At 40.3% G+C, this 20601-nt stretch overlaps 4 protein-coding genes across 6 annotated transcripts in view; 2 read left to right on the top strand and 2 right to left on the bottom strand.

Moving 5' to 3' along the window:
• The first annotated feature begins 146 nt into the window (after positions 1-146).
• tacc (transforming acidic coiled-coil protein) lies at positions 147-8176 on the top strand. Of its 3 annotated transcripts, XM_018020727.2 has the most exons (7): positions 147-341; positions 426-596; positions 4707-6555; positions 6622-6929; positions 7000-7202; positions 7276-7587; positions 7646-8176. In XM_018020727.2, the coding sequence occupies exons 2-7, from the start codon at positions 486-488 to the stop codon at positions 7839-7841; spliced, it is 2979 nt and encodes a 992-aa protein (XP_017876216.1). In that variant the 5' UTR covers positions 147-341; positions 426-485; the 3' UTR covers positions 7842-8176. The 3 variants fall into 3 exon arrangements, with proteins under 3 accessions (XP_017876216.1, XP_026667490.1, XP_017876217.1); XM_026811689.1 differs by lacking the exons at positions 147-341; positions 426-596 and adding an exon at positions 2289-3958; XM_018020728.2 differs by lacking the exons at positions 147-341; positions 426-596 and adding an exon at positions 4389-4516.
• Positions 8084-11242, bottom strand: mi (cyclin E-interacting protein minus). The gene is made up of 5 exons (XM_018020729.2): positions 10879-11242; positions 9765-10512; positions 9407-9682; positions 8820-9333; positions 8084-8745 (listed from the first exon to the last, which is right to left on the bottom strand). Exons 2-5 carry the CDS (start codon positions 10502-10504, stop codon positions 8521-8523), a joined length of 1755 nt encoding a protein of 584 aa, XP_017876218.1. The 5' UTR covers positions 10505-10512; positions 10879-11242; the 3' UTR covers positions 8084-8520.
• A 425-nt stretch (positions 11243-11667) lies between these two features.
• On the top strand, positions 11668-19174 carry LOC108622684 (ABC transporter A family member 1). The gene is made up of 17 exons (XM_018020726.2): positions 11668-11912; positions 12252-13162; positions 13224-13623; positions 13748-13915; positions 13984-14168; positions 14243-14407; positions 14478-14586; positions 14649-14803; positions 14897-16400; positions 16466-16591; positions 16660-16878; positions 16949-17221; positions 17291-17589; positions 17661-17808; positions 17875-18085; positions 18163-18376; positions 18460-19174. Exons 2-17 carry the CDS (start codon positions 12545-12547, stop codon positions 18652-18654), a joined length of 4989 nt encoding a protein of 1662 aa, XP_017876215.1. The 5' UTR covers positions 11668-11912; positions 12252-12544; the 3' UTR covers positions 18655-19174.
• Positions 19175-19390: 216 nt separating this feature from the next.
• Positions 19391-20601, bottom strand: part of LOC108622668 (pupal cuticle protein 20) — a 4515-nt gene continuing 3304 nt past the window's right edge. The window contains exons 4-6 of the mRNA XM_026811669.1: positions 20148-20348; positions 19782-19808; positions 19391-19642 (exon numbers count right to left, since the gene is read on the bottom strand). Of these exons, the coding sequence (XP_026667470.1) occupies positions 19548-19642; positions 19782-19808; positions 20148-20348 (323 nt within the window). The 3' untranslated portion in view covers positions 19391-19547. The remainder of the gene's footprint in view (positions 19643-19781; positions 19809-20147; positions 20349-20601) is intronic.

Raw genomic sequence — 20601 nt, 5'->3', positions numbered from 1 at the left:
ATTTCAAAATGTTCGATTCGGCAGATCGATCGTTTTCGATTCTACGTTACCCACAGTGAAAACAGCATCGCAGCGCCGTGGATCCTGTTTAACTCCTCGCGATTGGCCGTTGCCTTCGCATTCAAGTTGTCAAACGGCGGACGACCGTTAAGAAAGCGGTTGCGTTGCTTGGTGTATAAAGATTGCAACGGTGGCAGAAGAACGAGTGCGTGAGTTTTTCGATGAGAGAAGGTTTATTACTCGTCTTAAAATCTAACCGAAGTTAAGTAGGTGAGTGTGTGCATTTATTAAAAGCGTAGGTGCATCCGGAGGACTTTATTCTGGTTCGTGAACAACAAAATGTGAGTGTTTAATGTTAACGATTCGTGGTGCTTCGAGATCGTGTGTTTAAGTTGTTTGTTAAATCGGTTTCTTGATTCTTGTAGCGTATAGACTTATTAAGATCGTCAGCAAGGTTTCACTGGAATCTGTGAAACATCATCAGGATGTCCAGTCCAAGGAATGGTGGGCCTGCACGTGAAGGGAACCGGGTGGTGCTACGAGAGATCACCGCGACCCTTCACAATTCGTCACCTTTACAAACGCCTCGCCACAAGGTAGTTACGTTATCCGCACGGCAGTGAACTTTAAACCTACGTGCCTCGCATTCTTATCAGTTCTTTGCTCTTTTTGCTTTGCCGCCTTTCCGCCCTGTTTTTATTGCAAACAGTGTGTGTGCCAGAGCACACCTATAAATATACTCTGAATCTCCAGGAGCACCTTGAAACGAAAATAAGTTTTACTTCCCATGCGGGAGTATCTTTGTTCCCCTCCTGAAAGGATCGTAGCCGAAAGAATGTGGAAAATTATTTCGCGTTCCGAACGCGAATTTTTATGCAAAACACTTGCGTTGTTTAAATAATCTAATCTAATCTAGTTTCAGATTCGAAGCGGTCTGCATAGTTTTGCACATTATCTGCATTCTTTACATATTTCGTATTTAGTTTTCCTGCAAATGCATAAACTTATAACTGTACACGCTATCACGTGCTGTGAATGATTAAGGGACAGTACAGTTAACGCTTGATACGTTAAAACGTAATCTAATACTGCCCGCATTCATTTTTATGTGCATGGAACTGGTTTATTCCTTGTACCCTCGCAAAACTTGAAACCGGTTCGTTCTTTATTTTTAATGATTCATATATCGCGATTTCTCATTGAAGTTTCCATGACTTAATTTAATAACTCAAAGTTAATGCCATTCGAATCACTTTAGAAAGTGGCAATTAATAAGAGGCTCGCCGTAATCGACGAATATTCTTTCCTTTTCGATCGAATTCGAATTCTCGGCATATACCGGCGTCTACTTAACCGTCCGCGGTTATTATTATTTACCTTTTTTATTCCTTCGACCGAATAGGAAAAAATTGGGCCGTTTCTTTTAGCCTGTTACTATTTAAATCTCAAATTAAGGATTTTCTAACGCCCGAGCGATGCTTTTAAACCGCTTTTAAACTTCAATTTTCAAAGGACTGAGGATATTGAAATAAGTTTCAAAATAGAATAACTAAAAAGAATCAGGTATGTGGTTAATGAGCCCCTTATCAATCACCTTCTTTTATTTCTTTGTATCATACTGTAATCAGGTTGGCTCACGATGGTACCCGAACCACCAGGATACCGCTGTCGGTCTCTTCTTCATCATCTCCTGCTCTCCAGAGTCGGACACCTGATAAGAGAGTATATACACGATAGTCTAGAGAGCGCCACGCCGTTGGTTCATTCCGCTTCGTGTACCGGGACCCTCCACTTCCATAGTTGGTGATCTTTGTATCATAATGCCCGTGCGGCGTGTGCGCGGTTCGACGTCACGATAGCGGCCTACCGAGTGTGTTAGTTACGCGTATCATCGTGGCAGAACGGTGGCGATGACTCCCGTGTCGTTCGTTATCCTCCACGCCCGAGAAGTGTCCCATTTCACGGTGGATGCGATCTAGTTCACGTTCACGAGACATCGGCATACTCGGTTCATTTCTTCCCGAGAGGTGAGGCTTGTCCACCGTTTCTGGCAGGACCTGCGTTCATACCCGCGGTGCGCCCACACGTAAACGCGCGTGTACATATGGTATCGCGTGCGAGACGTTCAGTGGTGGTGGTGGTGGATGTCTAAAGTATCGACTGAAGAATGCGCTACGCTAATATTAGAATTTCAACCAGAGATATCCTTCGTTGATCCGGACATCGAGTCCAGTGAGTGTTCACCCATTTTTCTTAACTCCTAAAGCTAAGTCTCTCCTCCCGCAATGACTCACGTTCCCTTCAGAACGTCTAACGTCGTTCTATCGAACGTTGTCAGGAAACCTTCGTTCATATTTATTGTTTATAAAACATTGACTTGCAACATAACAAGCTTTCTATTATATTAAAACAGTTTTAGATCTGTCATATGAACGTCGTAAGAAAAAGTTCATTTGCATGATTTAATATCTTATCAGTAATGTTCTTACGAATTGACGCAATGCTTGATGATCGTTCGAGGCTGCAGAGGAAACAGAGCGGACAGGGATGAGAAAGACACACCCTTTGAAAAATTACTGTCACTACTTGTAAACACGAACAGATGAGAGAATGAGTCATAGCGCTAGTAAAGTAGGAACGTGCCGCGGTCTCCATACTTATTCCTCCATGATGTCAAGAAGACGCCAAATAAGGAGACCGCGAGCTTCTCGAGTTTCCAAAGGAATTGCGTGTGATCGCATCAGCTCTCTCGGTTGAACGCTTCAAGTACTCGACCGATAGCATTCACTTTATACCGTAGATTTAACAAGCAAAAGCTCCAGCAGTTTAATGACAATAATCGTCGACGATTTGTCACGGTTCGTGGAAACGTCTCTATCATTTCGGATGATTTAATTGCGCAATTAATTCGGAAACCCGGTGGGAACGAATCGTGTCATTTCTTATTACCTGAGAAATGAGAGGAATGAAAATATCGATTTGATTGAACAGCTTTTACTCTCATTGATTCATGCCATAAAATATTGCTTATTGCATTTCTACTGATAAGAGGTAAGGTGTGACGTGACTCGTTACTTCTTATTGATGCTTTCTGCAAATGTCATGCGGCCATCGTTTCTGAACGTTTCTATATACGTTTTAAATCGATTTCAATCGAAGCAGCTCGAAGGACGCGTTCCAAATAGGCCGAGGAAGCGCACCGAGAAATTAGAAATTCTTCAAATAAAGCATGAATCATTTTATGAATTCTGGTAAAGTTCTGATAAACGCAGGAGCATTGATATTCTTAGAGGAATTGAACAGGAGCCTAATAAGTATATTGCATGTTGGATTAATCTGTGATTCTGCGTTCTACTTTCTAAATGCGTTTATTTCGCATGAAAAAGCTTGCTCGCTCTGGCATCATCACATGTGTACTAATCGGATAAAAAACGAGCCGAGATTGATTACGATCTGGCATAATTAATTCGATCGAATTCATATTATTCCTAATCGTCTTGCGCCTCGCTTTCGTTTCGGTTTTCCCTCGTTCCGTTACGAGAATTATTATTAGGCAATCCGTTTGGATAAGCAAACCGGTGAAAGTCAAGTCTCTCTCCGTTGATAATTGAATATTTAAACGTACGCGATGCGATATCTAATGAGATATGAATTGTTTAATTTCTCCTTTAAGAAGGTGAAAAAATGTTGCTCCGTTACCAGTTGTCTTTATCCTCTCGGCGGCGCGCGGACCGGATGAAAGAGCGGGCGCGAGAAAAATAGATATGCCGCGAAAGATGCGCGGTGTCGTCGGAAATAAACGTGTCAGGGGTGAGGATATTTAGGCGGGGAGAAAGTAAGAAAGTTCTCTTCGTGGGGTTCTGTGAACTCGCGTGTAAATATGGGCCTCATATTGGCCAGCAGTGACAGCCGAAACTGGAGGTCCTTTTTCGAAGCCATGGGCAATTTTATTTTCAAGGTAATCTCCGCGAATACGCAAAGTCCGGTTCCTCGACTCTTCAATATTGAATCAATACCATTTTTTATTTAGAAAGAAGACGTTCACCTACATTTGAAGTGGATCAATTATTGAAAGCACTTGGATTTATTTAATTCAATTGATTTATTCGCGAGAAACTCCTGGAGTTAAATTTAGAGTCTTGGAGCAACGACCGTCACTTGTATCGATAACTGGACAGCGAAACGCGATCGTAGTTACTTATATACTTTTTTTCCGCGAACAGCGTAACTGTTCTTGGCAGGGAGTCGCGGCGGAGACTGGCGCGAGATCGGGCAAAATAAAATCCTATCTCCCCCCTTATAGTATATTTTATAATTAGTCCGAGCCGCGTACGAAAGTTGCGTAATTTCGGAAAGAAATCTGCCAGTTCTCGAACCGATCAGTTGACCGCGGGATACGTTTCCTCAGTAAATCTCGACCGCTTCTTGAACACGCGTCGTCCGCAGCTGAGAAATGGATTACATTCATAAATTATTGCAACGAGCTGCCAGAACGTCACCGTCGCCCACGCCGCCGGTATTTTGCGTCTCATTCGTGGAAACCTCGAATAAACGCGTCTTGGCAAGGCCACGCGCATTGCAGTTTTTTTAATCTCTTTGGAAACTGTCGAATGAGACGGCCATCTCATAATCTATCGTAGCTCATAAGAATAAAAAATAAATTACGTTTGTGCAACACTTTGTTTATTGTTTCTCTTCTGTTTTAGAGTGGCAGCGACAATACCACGCCAAAAGCTGCGGAGCATGAGGTGAAGGTCCAATTCGCCCGCGAGTTCGCCGACGTTGAAACTATCACCTGCTCGGCACCGCGCACTGTGTCCTCGGCCAGAAGCGTTCACAGTCGCGCCAGTACGAACGGTAACGACAGCAGCTTAGAAATTCCTCATTCCTACGTGAACTCGAACATCTCTGGATTAGACGACTTGATCCACGGAGTAGCGAAGATAGAATTGAACAGCGATGACGAACGTTCATTCAATGCTTCCCAAAATTCCGACGACTTTAGTCTAAATCAAACATTCGCCTCTGCTACAGAATTCGATTCCTCGCGTTTACCAAACGATTCTATATCAGAGATTATAGAACAACCTACACGAACAGCTGTTTGCGTCAGGGAACCTCCGCCTGTAGTGCTTGCATCACCGGGTAGAAGGTGTAGCTTCATTAAATTAGAGGTAAAGTTAGACGAGTTAGTGGAGAATCCGGAATCTCCTGAACAAAATTACGACTCGCATAACAGCAAGAGTAAAACGAATAGTAGCCTTGCAAATGACATTGAAGAGAGTCCGCTAAATAGCAAGACGAATGAATCCCTTTCCAAGAAAAACGTGGACCATTTGGAAAAGGCGGATGCAGTGAATTCCACGAAGCAAGAGGAAAGCAAGGAGTTGACCGAAAGTGAATCCGAAAATCGGGACTCGGAATCCAGTCCAAGCGATCTTCAAGATGTTCTTTTGAACTCTGAAGTATCGGGAGTTGAACAGCACTCGGAATCCAAACTAGAGACAGAAAATTCATCATTGACTGCATTAGATATCAAACAACCAAGTTTTGAAGAACTGAAAACTGAATTGGATTCAATCGATTTAGATAAGTTCGAGAATATTTCTTTGACACCTGAAATAGATTCGAGCATCAAATTAGAAAAATCTTACAACGCTTTTCTAAATGCTGAAGAATTAGAGAAATTCATAAAATCCAAATTAGAAGAACAAAATAATTCGCTGACTACGTTGTGTATCGAACAACCAAGTCTTGAAGAACTGAAAACTAGTACCACTGAACAGGCAACCAATGAATTAGAGTCGGTCGATCTGGAGAAATTCCACAGTGCTCTTCTAAATGCTGAAGAACTCATAGAATCCGAACCACAGGAACAAGCTACTTCATTGGCTACGTTAAGCATCGAACAGCCAAAGGAAGAATCGAAAGCTTCTAAACAGATAGTTAACGAATTAAATACGACCGTCTGTTTAGACGAACCTCAAGACGTTTCTCAGAACTTCGAGGGATTACCAGAAGCTGAACCGTGCGTGGAGTTCAAACCCCAGAGTACGTCGTTGAATACTTTAGACGTCGAACGGCTAACTTCCGAATTACAGGAAGTTGTTGAACAGGTCGCCAATAAATCAGATTCTGGCGTCACTCCAGACGAACCTCAAGATCTTTCTTCTAAAGTAACACCGGAAGTTCAACATTGCATAGAATTAAAACCCCAGCGGCAAAGTACTTCATTGACCACTGTAGACGTCGAACAGCCTAGTTTCGAAGAATCGATAGCTACTGAACAAGTAGCTAGTAAATTAGATTCGACTACCGACCTACACGAACATCAAGATGTTCCTTCGAACCATAAAGTAACACCGAAAGTCGAACAGTACGAGGAGTTTAAACCTCAACGGCAAAGTACTTCGTTGGCTACGTTAGGTAGCGTTCAGCCAGATTTCGAAGAGTTGAAAGCTGCAGCCGCTGAACAGGTGGCCAATGATATATTTAATTCTTCCTTGGGTTTATCAGGGGACACCGACTGTTGTTTCGTCACCGCAACGTCCGACAGTAAGCATTTTTTAATTACTACATGAATCAGTTTGTTACTTTATTAATACGAGTTTTACGTGACAGTCTTCCAGGACCCTACGAGCTTCGACTTTTTGATGAACCACGGGAGGTCACACGCTGTTAAATTGAGAACTGAATCCTTATACATAAAGTTCGATCCTTTGGCATCTAACGTCAGGATGTTACCTCAGGGAAACGCTCAGCCTATAGACGGGGAACAGAACGAGAAAAGTGAAAGCGTACCAGCGGACATCAACACCCCTAAACGTAGTCCTGCCATATCGGCTATAGATAGATTACTTTTTTATAGTCCTCTTTCTACAAGCATGACACAAAAAGCAGATGAAACTCAGGAGAAGGTGGCGAGCAAAGTAAATATCCTACGAATATTTTATTAAAACGCATTAAATATGTTTCAATAAAAAATGGTGTATTATGTAGGAGCAGCCTACGGAGGAACCAATAATCACCGAAATTAATATGAGTAAAGAATTAGAATTAGTTCGAACGTCTGTACTTCACTTAGAAGAACAACTAGAAAAAAGCAAGAAGGAGTACCAAGCCGAGTTGGAGAAACAGCAGGAAAAGATAAGCAAATTGCAAGGACAACTCGAACAGGAGGTGAAGAGCAAATCGCAGATGACGTAAGTATTTTGTTCACATACTATTATAATTCTGATACAACAGACATTGGGATTGAGATATTATTTTCTACAGGGTCGTAGTCGAGGAATATGAAAAGTCGATCAGCCGATTGCTAACAGAGAGGGAAAGGGATCGCACGAATTTCGAACAAGAGAAAGGAAAGCTTCAAGAAGAAGTGCAATCTACCAACCTCCATTTAGCTAACATGGAGGTTGCATTCAGCGATATCCATCACAAATACGAGAAATTGAAAGCAGTTGTTTCTGCGTACAAGAACAATGAGTCCGTACTGAAAGAGAGCATCCAGGAGAACCTGGAAACAATAAAGGGCTTGGAAATCCGATACGAACAACTGAAAAACCATGCCATGTCCCAATTAGAAAAGTAAGTACGCCGATTACGTTGTAATACCATTGTATGTTATATTCTTAAAATCTTTCAGAGCTAATTACGAACTGGATGCTATGCGAAAGCAGCATGAAGATGAGACCGTGACGCTCCATGCAATGGTCAGGAAGGCGGAGTTGAAGAGCAACTCATTGGCGGAGTTGGTCGAACAGAAGATCAAAGAGAACAAGGAACTGACGCAAATTTTAGATGAAGTGATCGCCAGGGTAGGCCACCAGAACGCGGAATAAAATCATTCAATCGCGGAGAACATTTATATGTTAGATAAAAAATTTTATTTTAAGGTTCTGAACACGATTTTTAAGTTTGACGACGATTGTACATACGCGCTGTTTTTAAAATATTGGTTTATAGTTTTAAACACGACCATATGTTAAGTACTATTAATATTATTACTACTCGGTGCGATTGTACGCGAATAATTAGGTACGATTGTACATACGCGCGGTATTTAAAATAATTGCCAATTACATTCTGTTTTTTACTAAGCACCTTTTATTGATTATTTATAAGTTGTGAGATATACGAACTATTTTACCGCTAATAAAAAAATAGGCACATTAAAGACCTCTCGTTGATATATGTTTAGGCAGTAAAAAATTTTATCCTAATTTGTTACAACATAATTGACTCCTTTTCGCTGAATTCGGATAAATAACGTTCGTAGTTTACACATATGCTACCCAGGTGTACGAATACCAACGACGTCTTATCGTTGATATTCTTATGATAAATAATGTATAATTGAGATCTTTAATTCTAACGTGTAATAACGGGACTTACGTCTATGTAATCAGTACCGTCGCTCATCGTCGACTATCATTACGCATTTATCCTCGTAGAACAGAATCAAAGATCTCAATTGCCCTTAACAGAAGATTAATGTTATTTGTATACAGTTGAGTATTGTCAGTCTGGTGGTCTCGCATCGATTACGTAGACGACGTGGTGTTTCGCTAGTTTCAGCATACGATCGCTCGTACTCCCTGGTTTCCGAGGAATATTCTTATTCTCGAGATCCGGCATAAACTTCTTGATGGTCCGCGCCAAATTCGTAGCGTACTGCTTGAACAGCGGATGAGTCATGCCTATTCCCTTGCCTCGCAAAGCCTCTGCTACTGCCCACAGCAATTTCTGAACGACATATATTAACATGTTAGATAAAGAGCAATTATTTGAATATACTTTTAAGAAATAAAGAAAGATACCTTTCTGTGAGCATCGCTGAGCTCGCATCTTTTCTCGGTCAATTTAGTCTTCTCGATTATATTACTAGACGAGTGCCTGTCCCACGATATCGTTTTATTATGCAGCTCATGGGAACAATCGAAAGATAAACTCTTCGCCCATTTACATCGAGGCCCTTCCAAGTCCTCCTCGTTCTTTCTCTTCTTCGAATCATCGTTACTTATCTTTTGAACAGCCTCAGAATCGTTCTCTTTTGTATTTTGCGTGAATAGGGCGCGTTTGATGCTCTGGGGATTGGAGCCGCCTGTGAACAACTTGCTCGGACCAGCCCGCTCGGCTGGTGGACTCTGAAAGAGGGCACGCTTCGATGTTTCGATCTTGCTCTTCAAAGGACTAGGTCCGTCAAGAACGAGCCGTCGCGCCACTTTTTTCTTCGTCGAACTTTTCGGAGTACCCCTTGGGCTCTTACCACGTGGACTTTTTCCTCGCGGACTTTTCGCCCGTGGACTCTTACCCTTTTTAACTACAGGCTTCCTAAATCGAAAGAAGAACGTTATTTTGTATCAGGAATATCTTTGTATATCTAAGAAATGAATTCGATACGTACTTGATGTTTAATACTACCATCTTCTTATTGTTCATTGCTAAACCTTGTAAATTCGCGCTAGAAAATGCTTTCCGCCTTCTCGTTAAATGACTCAATCTCTTCCCCGGACTCTGTCCGTTATTACGTTTCGCCAAGAGGCTTCGTTTCTTAGCACTGCTCGGTGCCGGTTTAGAGAACCATACGGTGCAAGTAGACTGAGTCTCAGCCCCTATATATCTCCCACATAATTTCGAAGTAAGACTCTCGAACTCTTCGACCGCTGTACTTCGGTTATAACTGAAATTATATAAAGTACATTTATTAAGTTTTGACAAAGACCGTAAATTATTTAATAGGAGATGTATAATAATATATTTACTGTATTCCATGATATTTATGATAATATGCTTCGGGCCATACTAAATCAACAGCTGCCTTCTGGTCAACCGTGTAATAAAGTAACGATTGGCTTTGCGCCGCAGCAAAAGATACGTGTTTTACTTTAGTCTCAGGTATTTGTTCAGAATTCATCACCGTCGTTCCGTTTACGCTACTGACTATACTCTTGTCATTAGTAGGAACCACTGTCTCTATTCTAAAATTATCACTGCCAGCATCTTTTAAGTGTACGTTACTTAGATTATCACTAACATTATTTTGATATTGAGGATCACAAGCGTCAAAAGCAGTGCTTAAGTTTCTAAGCGTGCTCTTGGTATGCGGATAAGTATTTGTACTAATGTTCTCCTTCTGTTCCAGAGATGTTTCACCTTCTTTCTGTTTCCCTGACAATATGCATGGTGTCCAAAATAAATGTTCGTTGTCGTAAATACGCATTAATAATTCCGAACAGTCTGTTCTGCATATTGTAAGCTTTGGTGGTGGTGGGACACCACACAGGAGTTTGCTGATTCTAGCTAATAACTTGCTATCAGACTTGGCGACCAAGTCGGCTTGAGAAGGCTTTTGAGGACTAGCTATTGGTCGTGGTTCTATTACTGGCGGTTCGTTGTGCTCTTCGTTTTCATGGTCACTGTCAAACATCTCTGGACTAGAGATGTTTGCAAGTTCTTTATTAGGTGTGGTATTTCCATCTTTATTGGTATAACAGCAATCCATGGCATTGTCTATGTAAAAGAATGTACAAATGGTAAGATCAATTTTTGATGAAATTTGTAACGTTTTCAGAACTGTGTGAATAAAAGAAGTGGAAAACGATGTTCTTGAGAATAGATTAAAATCTAATCATTAGATTATAATACAGGATGTTTGCCAAACACTTCATCTTTTAAAAAAAATCGTAAACAATTCCTAGAAAGTGAGATAATCTATTTGAATTGAAGTACTTATCATAATTCCTTTATCAGATAAAAATTAATATAATATTGCTACGTCACAATCTTCGAAATAACTGAATAACTGTTACGAAGATATCACGGTGGGTAGAAGGAACGCATGGTAAAAAGGAGAATTAAATATTCGAGTTTACTTACGTCTCTTTTAGATCGAAGTTCAAGTACTTCACGTTCAATAATTTACTGGCCAGCAGCCAAAATTGTCTGTTTTGATTCCTTTACGCTAGAAATACAGTACTCTACGCATAACGTCGTTATCATACGTCATACTCTCATGACGACGACGAGGCAGCATGTCACATCCTTAGGGCATTTTTCCATTTCATCCGATTTCACCAATACAATACGACTTCATGTGAATGTGTATTTTTTGTTCAATCCACTTATTTTAGATATTACTTGATGATATAAAGTCGGTTCGAGAGATTATGAACGGTTTTTAAACATTATTAAATACCGTGACAAGACTGCAAATGCTAGGAATGCTGACTACTGTTTCAGCACAGCTGTTTACCCCTAATTCTAGCTACGGTCATGCGACTCATTTAACCAAAAACGATTCTTGGCCTCTGTATCACATATACGCATATACAAAAATGAAATTAGGATAAGTATGCCATGAATATGAATATGAATATTTGAATATTATCTTTTGTTCACTGTTGACAGTTTGATAGATGTAGACAATTTCTATCTTTTAATTTATTTACTGAAGTATACGAAAACTTACTCGAAAGCCTGAATCCCGATTTTAATGAAACACGACTCAAACCAAAGCTACAGATAAGAGGAGTATAAGTTCTTTAGAAAATGACGGAATTGTTTATCTATAATTGGAATTATATAATGAAAATTTAAAGCCAGAACTGTGACAGTGTGACTGTGCCTGCGGCTGGGGGACTCATCGGCTTATGTTGTCCGCATAGTTTGCGCGTGCCATGTTAGCTCCGATGGTGGCTTCTACTGATACTGACGTGTATAAATTGAAGTCTCGACTAGTTTATAGTTACAGTGTGACTCGTAAAATGACAAACGATTAGTGTATCTCCCAGAGGAATATATCGTGTACCGCGGTTCATTATGTCCAATAGGTGTTCCAACAAAAATAATATGGAACGAATATTAAAACACATTAACACCGTTAATTTCTACATTGCATCTGCTATAGCCAGGTATTTATGTTACTAATTATAAATCTTATCGTATTACGAAAATAACTTAGAATCCGATTGTCAGTCGAGGACTAAATAACACTTGCTGGACGCGCCTCTCTCTAATTGTTAATATACTGTTCACGTATGCGAAGATTCAGATACACTATATAAATATTACATTGATAATCGATGATGTCGTACACTAAGTTACTCTAACATAGACTTTGACTTTTTGTTTCGAAACACAATTATATTACTCATTATTACGCGCATAGACTCATTAACAGTTCCCTTATCAGTTTTTTATCTCAGTTTCCATTCGAGCATCCGTTCATTGTCATGATAATTTCATTTCAGGATACCAATAGCGACAATCATAATAAGTAGAGAATAAAATCTACGAATTTTGGAAGGGCCAAGGTTCTACAGATGTGGATTGTCAAGGTCTCCAAGGCTACATGATAAGCTGTTTTGTATTCCGTGAATGTATATGCTGAATCACACGTCAATTTCTATCATTTATTCATAGTACTCTTATGAACTTTCAATGGCACTGCGCAACTTAACGTTCGACATATGTAACACAACATATGACATACGTAATATAAATTAATATAAAGATCATCCTGAGGGATTGTACTTCGACGAAAATGGGGAGTAAACTGAGAACCTTTGGTTTACTTTTATACAAAGATGTATTAGTAAGAAAGAGGCATTGGAAGGCAACAATATTTCTACAATGTTTAATACCCCTCGCCACGTTTATATTAATACAGTCGATAAGAGACTTGACTGTGCAACCACCTCTTGTGATCAACGAAAGTACATATTACCCTATAGAAACCAAAGAGTCGTTACCAATGCTGAACAACGAGTTCTCGTTTTTATATTATGTACCGAGGAATTCGTACATACGAAACGTTACAGAGAGCATTCGAATGTGTCTGCAACTGCCATACAACAATGTAGTTGGTTTTTTGAACGAGGACGAGATGATCGATACTTATATAAAGATCCAAGCGAAATTTGGAATGTCACAGGTGGTGGGACTTGTATTCGAGAATTACAATGCCAGCACCACTGACATAAGATACAAAATTAGGCACTCATTCAAAATTCCGCCTGCCCTGTTTCAAAATATATTAGATGAATACTCGTTCAGCTCGCATTATATATACATAAACGCTATACCGTTCGCTCAATTGCAAATGTGCGTAGACGAAACTCTTATAAATCGAATGACGTCTCGTCCTATAATGGACAGGCAGGTACGAAGAATCTATGGAATAAGAAGTTACGTCTCGCTTCATTTTCTACTATTTATTTCAGGTGTCCATACAAAGAATGCCCTATCCTCCGTACGTCAAAGTGGACACAGGCGATACGATATTGAGAACAGTTTTCTGTATGTTCTCAGTTATTGCTTTCGTAGTTCCACTCGCCCTAGAAATTAACTATTCGTCGAAGGAGAAGCAGATCGGAGTCCACGCTCTAATGGCTATAAACGGAGTATCGCAATATCAGAACTTACTCAGCTGGTTGATCACCAGTGTCGTATTCAGCAATTTATACATTATACCAATACTAATATTATTCAAGAATACTTTCTCGGAGAACGCTGTACCGTATTTATATCACAGCAACACGTTTATATTCTGGCTAATACTTGTAGTGCATATTGCTCATCTAACGTCGTTCGGTATGCAAGCAGTTGCATACATCTCGAATTGTAAGCTTTTTTCTCAATTTTCGTTTTGTTTTTATTTTTACAGAAGAATTAAAAAATAATTCAAAAGTTTAGGGTTAAGAAGTAACCGGAGAATGGATAACATGTAATTCATTTTTGTTTCCAGCACGTTATCTGGCAATAACGTTGTCAATTATTTATACTATTTCTTTCTCACTTCACGGAACTTTTATGAAAGAGCAAATGTTTAGAGTGATACCGTTCCTGGGACTAGTGTTCCCAGATATACTGCTCTACAGGTTCCTCGAAGAACTGAACGCGTATGAAACGCAATGTGCGTAAACCCTTTGAAAACTCCTAGTAGATTTCTTGTATATACTAAATGTTTTAAATGTTTTTCAGTAACTGGTATTCAATGGTCTAATATGTTTTATACTGGAGATGCACAATACGGTAGTACCGGGAGCGTAGGATTCATACTGATCTTCTCGCTATTGGGGGCTATCATATATTTCACTCTTTGTGTATTTATTAATGAATTAATTCCGGGAAAATACGGAGTTCGCAAGGAGCCGTTCTTTTTCAAAGTACTTCCTTTATTATATAGCGATGATGAAAAACAGTTTCAGAGATGTTAAATGTAAAGATTCTGTTTTTCTAGTATTTAAAAAAGAACAAAGTGAGCCTCGACGAGGATATAGAGGACATGGATTTCGCTAACGTTGATAGTGAGAACTTCGAACCCGTCACGCGAGGTGTACTCACTCCTGGGATTCAAATTCGTAATCTCAAGAAGACGTACAGGAAATTTGGTTTACGAAAAACGGTTAGTCGATCGATGTAATCGATTAGCGTTTGCGATGATTATAATTGTTTTAATGATTATTTTACATTAGACAGTTCAAGCTCTAAGAGGCATTTCGATAGATTTATATAAAGGCCAGATAACGGCTTTACTGGGGCACAACGGGGCTGGAAAAACTACGATGATGTCTATTTTAACAGGTAGAAATTTTGTTCCCTTCTTTATTTAATTTTAAATTATTGAATGTAAATATTTGAACCAGGTATGGTAAGTCTGACGGAAGGAAAAGTTCTCATAAACGGGAAAAATGTAATGAATGATTTACAAGATATTCGGAACGATCTGAGTTTATGCCCTCAAGAGAATATCGTTTTCCCCCTTTTAACCGTATCCGAGCAACTAGAGTTTTTCGCTATGGTAAGTATTCGTACAATATCACGAAAATTGCCCGAGTTTGGAATAAGTTATCGCAGGCATTTAAGTTTTTTTACATTCCGTATGTTCTCTCAGTTAAAAGGTACAACTAAAACGCGAAAGGAGATCCGACAGAACGTCAACGTCTTGCTCGAGAAATTAGGTCTGTTTGGTAAGAGAAACGTTCTTCCCTTGAAGTTATCGGGAGGACAACAGAGGAGATTATGTCTCGGAATGGCTCTGATCGGCGATGTTAGTACGATCATCTTAGACGAGCCAACGTCGGGAATGGATCCCGAGACCAGGAGAGATATATGGGACCTGATATTGAAAATGCGTGGTCAGAAAACGATTTTAATCAGCACGCACAGTATGGAGGAGGCCGACATTCTCGGAGATCGGATCGCTATTGTGGACAGAGGACGATTGAAATGTTATGGTACCCCGATGTTCCTAAAGAAGCAATACGGCTACGGTCACATAGAAGTCACCCTGTCAACGAAATCGTGGTGTAACTTGGAGAAGATCCTAAGCAAATTCGATCCCAGAACGCAACAAATAAGCGTGGACAGCGATAAGATAGTTCTCAGCGTACCGAACTCCGAAAATTTGCCCGAATGTCTGGACAAAGTCGAGAAGGAGAAGAAGACTCTGGGCGTAACGGGGATTGGCGTGTCGTTGATAACTCTGGAAGAAGTATTTCTGAAAGTGATCAACCGAGAAGAGGAAAAACATCTGAACGAATTGTTCTGCCCTCCGTCACAGAAAGTAGAGGGCTGGGATTTGACTATGCAAATGATTTTGGCACTGTATCACAAGAAACTGGTTTATGCTAAGAAGAATTTACTCACTATTCTTCAAATATTGCTTATACCGATTTTATCCGCTATATTGATCGGGTTCAGTTATAGCCCGGCCACCGATTCGACAAATGTGTTTCCGTACGAGCTTGATATGTATAGAAATCCGAGAGCCGTATATTCGTCTGAGAATAGAACTATCGGCACGTGTTACGAGAAGTCTGTGAATTACGCCGGGGGGATTGCAGAAGACGCACGAAACATGAGCGTCTCGGACGCTTTGTTGGATCGCGCGCGTGAAGACATTGCACGATACCGCAACAATTATGTCGCATCTGTAGAATTTAATGTCTCCGATACCGGAACCTTGCTTGCTAATGCTTTGTATTCCGGGACGGCGATCCACAGCGTGCCTTTGACTATAAATTTATTGTCGAACGCACTGATCAAAAGTGTAGCCGGTGACGAATATTCCATTCGAGTTTCAAGTCAGAAATTACCGAATTCATTGATGGAAACGATGCTGTCAATGCCGGGGGCCGAATCGTTGACAAGAGTATTAATATTCTGTTGCTTCTTCTTCCCCGTTGTTGCTCTCTTCATTATCCACCCTTTCGAAGAAAAGGAAACAAAAATGAAACAGCTTCAAAGGATGACCGGCGTATCCTCTTTCGTATACTGGCTCACTATGTTCGTTTTTGATCTTGTCATTTTAACGTTATCAATTCTTATAATCGTGACAGTGTTTTACTTGATGGACGTTATATTGGATGTACGTTTATACTACAAAACAGAAATAAGTAAGATACCATGCATTTGATTCGCAGGTGTAACTGAACAGAAATTTATTTATGTATTTTTCCAGTGATAATGATATTGCTGTTAATGCTGTTCGGCATGAATTCGTTGTTCGTAACATACATTTTCAGTTTCATTCCTAAGTCGAGGAACACCGTTCACATTACTCTAAGCTTGCTACCAGGCGGATTGGGTAAGCGTTTTGCATAAATTGTGTAAATTTTGAAAATAAGCAAATTGTAATAATATTTTTTATTTCAGTCATCGTTCAGTATCTTTTACACGAAGTGATATACGGTTACAATAAACTGAGAGTCCTCCACTCTATTCAGAAACGACTGTTCCGTTTAATACCTTACGTGAGCGTGTTCCACGGTCAATATGCTTTCTTCGAGGTAGCTCTGCAGAACTCGAGGTGCCGTCGATTGCCTGACAAGCTTCTAGAAGCAGCATGCTTAGTCTACAAGGATCGTTGCTGTGGTACGAATCGAGCAACACGATATAATGAAGTCTAACGTTTTAATAACGAGGGAAATGAAAATCCTTTCAGATTTGAATTGTACGGACGGAGTGTGTGAAACTTATCTACCTTACTTTGCTGATTTCAAGAGCGACATGAACTTGGGAGAGTGCGTCGTCTACTTATCGATCACGCCGCTCTTATATTTCGCTATATTAATTATGCTAGAGGAACAGATACCTAAGAAACTATACGCGAAGATGTTCAAGCAAAATCTCAGGGATGTGGCTGATATAAAAGATGATCAGGTGAAGAAGGAGAAGCATGTTGTGGCGTCAGAGATTAGAAAATTGGAGAATCGTGGTAAAGTATCCGAATAAATTCATCATATATCCAGAGATTACTATAAATACTAATATAATCTGGATACAGTGAGGAATAGTGTCGACGAACCAAGGATTGGAGGTCCTATCCTCGAAGTCAACTACTCAGAAAGTCCAGAGAAAGTCAACGACAATCTATTTCTGGTTTACGAATTGAGTAAACGTTACGGTAGCTTGGTGGCAGTGCAGGAAATCAGTTTTCGAGTAAAGCAAGGGGAGTGCTTTGGATTGCTCGGCGTTAACGGCGCTGGGAAGAGTACCACGTTCAGAATGTTGACCGGCGAGGAAATACCAAACAGTGGTACCATGTACTTAGGAAGATCCGAGATTCAAACTGATAGAGAAACTGTAATAATCAATTTTTCTTTATTTCCTTTACACACGTACTCTTCGTTTCTGATGTATAACTTTTTCCCCAGTATTTAAAGCAAATGGGATATTGTCCGCAAACTAATGCAATGCTGAATTCGTTGAATTCGTTCGATCACTTGCGACTGTTTGCCATGCTTCGCGGTATTCCCAGATGCAAAGTGGATCTCGAAGTCAACAAATGGATCAATCGACTGAGTACGTATATCTTTACTGGCAAACAATTTCTAGGCAGAGTCGAATAAAATTGATTCGTTCTATCAGGTTTGACCGCATGTATGCATCAACCGAGCTCTACTTATAGCGGAGGTAACAAACGACGTTTGAACATCGCAATGGCACTTATCGGGAATCCAACGCTCGTTCTTCTGGACGAGCCAACATCGGGTGTCGATCCCGCGGCAAGGAGATCGCTCTGGAGTATACTTAAGTCGTGTCAAGCAACGGGACAAGCTATCATACTTACTTCTCACAGGTATTTCACTTGATCGACAGTAACACGTCTGGAAATTGCACAATTACTGTTTGATAAAAAACTATTATTCGGAACAGCATGGAAGAATGCGAAGCTCTGTGCAATAGACTAGTCATTATGGTGAAAGGACAATTGGTTTGTATCGGTGCTAGCCAGGAATTGAAGCAACGATTCGGTGCTGGTTACGATATTCATATTAAACTGAACCCCAGTCGCACGGATGGCGATGTGGACAATATAAAAAGACTTATGGAATCTAAGTTATCCTGCGAGATTCGTGATGAAAATTTGGTATGATCTATTGAATTCAACCGATTGACAATTTCTAAATCTAATGATCGTGTCTCCTCGACTGATGGTCTTCGTATTTTCAGAGTTCCATCGCATTTCACGTGAACGATACCGGGACTACGTGGGAGAAGATGTACAGTGCGATGTACGATTTAAAAAGACAATACGGCTGTATCGAAGATTTCGCCGTTCTCTCCGCCACGCTGGAGCAGCTATTCATTCAGTTCGCCAGAGGAACCGAATCAACGAATCCAAACGCGCCTACAGACTCTGTCTAAATGGTGAACTTGACTTTTGTGAAATGAACTTTTTTCGAGTTTAAGGACGTTCTACCGATAATGGATTAAAAATTCAGAAGTTGGTGTAAATTTACACACTTGTCAATAATACCTTCATAAAGGTACAGTCAAATTTTGGTAAAGTCAAGCACACGCCGCTAGCTATCAGACGGCTGTACGACATACATTTGTATGTGTATGTAAGGCTGTGTACAGCTTTGACTAGGTATGCATTGGTAGAACCTCCTTAACACTAGAACTACCAACCAGTCGAAATGACCGTAGTTCTAGTATTACCTTTTTAACGGTATTGTTCAAGTTACAGATTTGTATCAGAGATGTGCAAAAGGCCGGCCCCTATTTTGTATAAATACGTACATTAAATTATTCTATGAATATAAATATATTTCATCTTTCCATTTTGTTATTAGAGAACATAAATATATTTAAATAAAAAGAAATATTTATAACGACTTGTAAACCATGATAACTGTGCGTACTAATAAAAGAATGAATAAAAGTACAAGGGATTTACTATTATTATTATTATTAGACTGCGGATTTTATGTATTTAAAAGGAAACTGGGCGTGCAAAAAATATAGGAAACATCAAAACCAGAGTCTACAATGGAATATTTAAATGATAAATGAAACTGTGATTTAAAACAGATTTTTTAATGTTTTATTTTACATAAAAGTCCGCAGTTTAATTATTACTATAGTTCTGAGAAGGTAACGTTATAAAAGTGAACGCAAGTTTAATAAGATATTCATATTTTATATAAATAAAAAAGTTATATAAACGATACATCCTTATATACATACATCCGCCTGTAAATGATATTACCGTGGAACAAGATCGATCGTGTAATATGCAACGACTTGTACGTCATCTAGTAATGGTAGCCGCCAGAGCTCGGTTGGTATGAGCTTGGACCCTGATAAGAACCACCGCTACCACCGCCTCCTCTTCCACCACCTCCTGCTCCTCCTGCTCCTCGGCCACCACCGCTGCCACCGCCTGCATAATACACAATACGTAATAAGCCAAAAGAGTGGAATAATTAAAATACTACATGAATGAAATTAAATTATCATCGACACCGTTTATGTCATCAGGTACTCACCGTAACCACCGCCTCCTTGAGAGTATCCTCCGCCACCACCGCCCTGTCCACCGCCGCCGCCTCCTGTAAAAAGTTAAATAAGCAATCGTCAAAGAAATTGTAAAGATTATTATTAATAAAATTGATTATTCCATGAAACTGACCGTAGCCACCGCCTCCTTGGGAGTATCCACCACCACCACCACCACCGCCTTGTCCACCACCGCCGCCTCCTACACAAGAAGAATAGCAATTATAATTAATTTTAAATTTAATATTGGATCGTTTTGGTTTTAACAAAAATTTTTTCGAATATAATTATTAGACGAAGCTCACCGTAACCACCCCCTCCGCCCTGTCCACCGCCGCCGCGGCCTCCACCGGAACCACCGTCCTGATTCTCGCCCCTAGCTTCCGCCGCAAGTGCTAATTCGACACCTCGTTGAATCTCCGGTGGTATCGGCGGCGGGGTAGGAAGATGCGCGCCCTGAGGATGGAAACCTTCTTCGTCCGCGGTGTAAGTGATGCTGTACTGCACGCCGTCGGGCCCGGTGTACGAGTATGATCCGCTCACCGCCTCGGCGTTACCTGAGGAAACGCGCGTGTGAGCATACATATCTTGCGGCAACAGGTGGTCGAGGATTGCGACACGTGCCGAGAATTTTTGCGGCTTTCCAGCTTGTTAATACCGATCATTGTTCGGTAATCACTCATCGCGAATCGAAATTGGGACATGCGATACGTGTACACGTTGCCTGTACTTTTTAAGGTACCTTATATAAAAACAATAACGAATCATTGGAATTTTAACAGTTACCAGATATTACATTAATAAAACACT

Source organism: Ceratina calcarata, unplaced genomic scaffold (assembly GCF_001652005.2).
Source record: "Ceratina calcarata isolate Rehan_Ccalc_2016 unplaced genomic scaffold, ASM165200v1 scaffold233.2, whole genome shotgun sequence".
NCBI classification, from domain to species: Eukaryota; Metazoa; Arthropoda; class Insecta; order Hymenoptera; family Apidae; genus Ceratina; species Ceratina calcarata.
This window is presented reverse-complemented; position numbering and strand designations above follow the sequence as displayed.

What these genes read in the sequence shown, in the direction of transcription:
- LOC108622684 (XM_018020726.2), top strand. Translation starts at nt 12,545, where the DNA reads ATGGGGAGTAAACTGAGAACCTTTGGTTTACTTTTATACAAAGATGTA. An exon ending in AATTTGGTTTACGAAAAACG is followed by an intron (nt 14,408 to 14,477) that starts GTTAGTCGATCG and finishes ATTTTACATTAG; the next exon opens with ACAGTTCAAGCTCTAAGAGG. An exon ending in TTCAAACTGATAGAGAAACT is followed by an intron (nt 17,590 to 17,660) that starts GTAATAATCAAT and finishes CTTTTTCCCCAG; the next exon opens with TATTTAAAGCAAATGGGATA.
- mi (XM_018020729.2), bottom strand. Translation starts at nt 10,504, where the DNA reads ATGGATTGCTGTTATACCAATAAAGATGGAAATACCACACCTAATAAA. An exon ending in CATAAATATCATGGAATACA is followed by an intron (nt 9,683 to 9,764) that starts GTAAATATATTA and finishes ATATAATTTCAG; the next exon opens with TTATAACCGAAGTACAGCGG. An exon ending in TCAGCGATGCTCACAGAAAG is followed by an intron (nt 8,746 to 8,819) that starts GTATCTTTCTTT and finishes TATGTCGTTCAG; the next exon opens with AAATTGCTGTGGGCAGTAGC.
- tacc (XM_018020727.2), top strand. Translation starts at nt 486, where the DNA reads ATGTCCAGTCCAAGGAATGGTGGGCCTGCACGTGAAGGGAACCGGGTG. An exon ending in TACAAACGCCTCGCCACAAG is followed by an intron (nt 597 to 4,706) that starts GTAGTTACGTTA and finishes CTTCTGTTTTAG; the next exon opens with AGTGGCAGCGACAATACCAC. An exon ending in AGGAGAAGGTGGCGAGCAAA is followed by an intron (nt 6,930 to 6,999) that starts GTAAATATCCTA and finishes TGTATTATGTAG; the next exon opens with GAGCAGCCTACGGAGGAACC.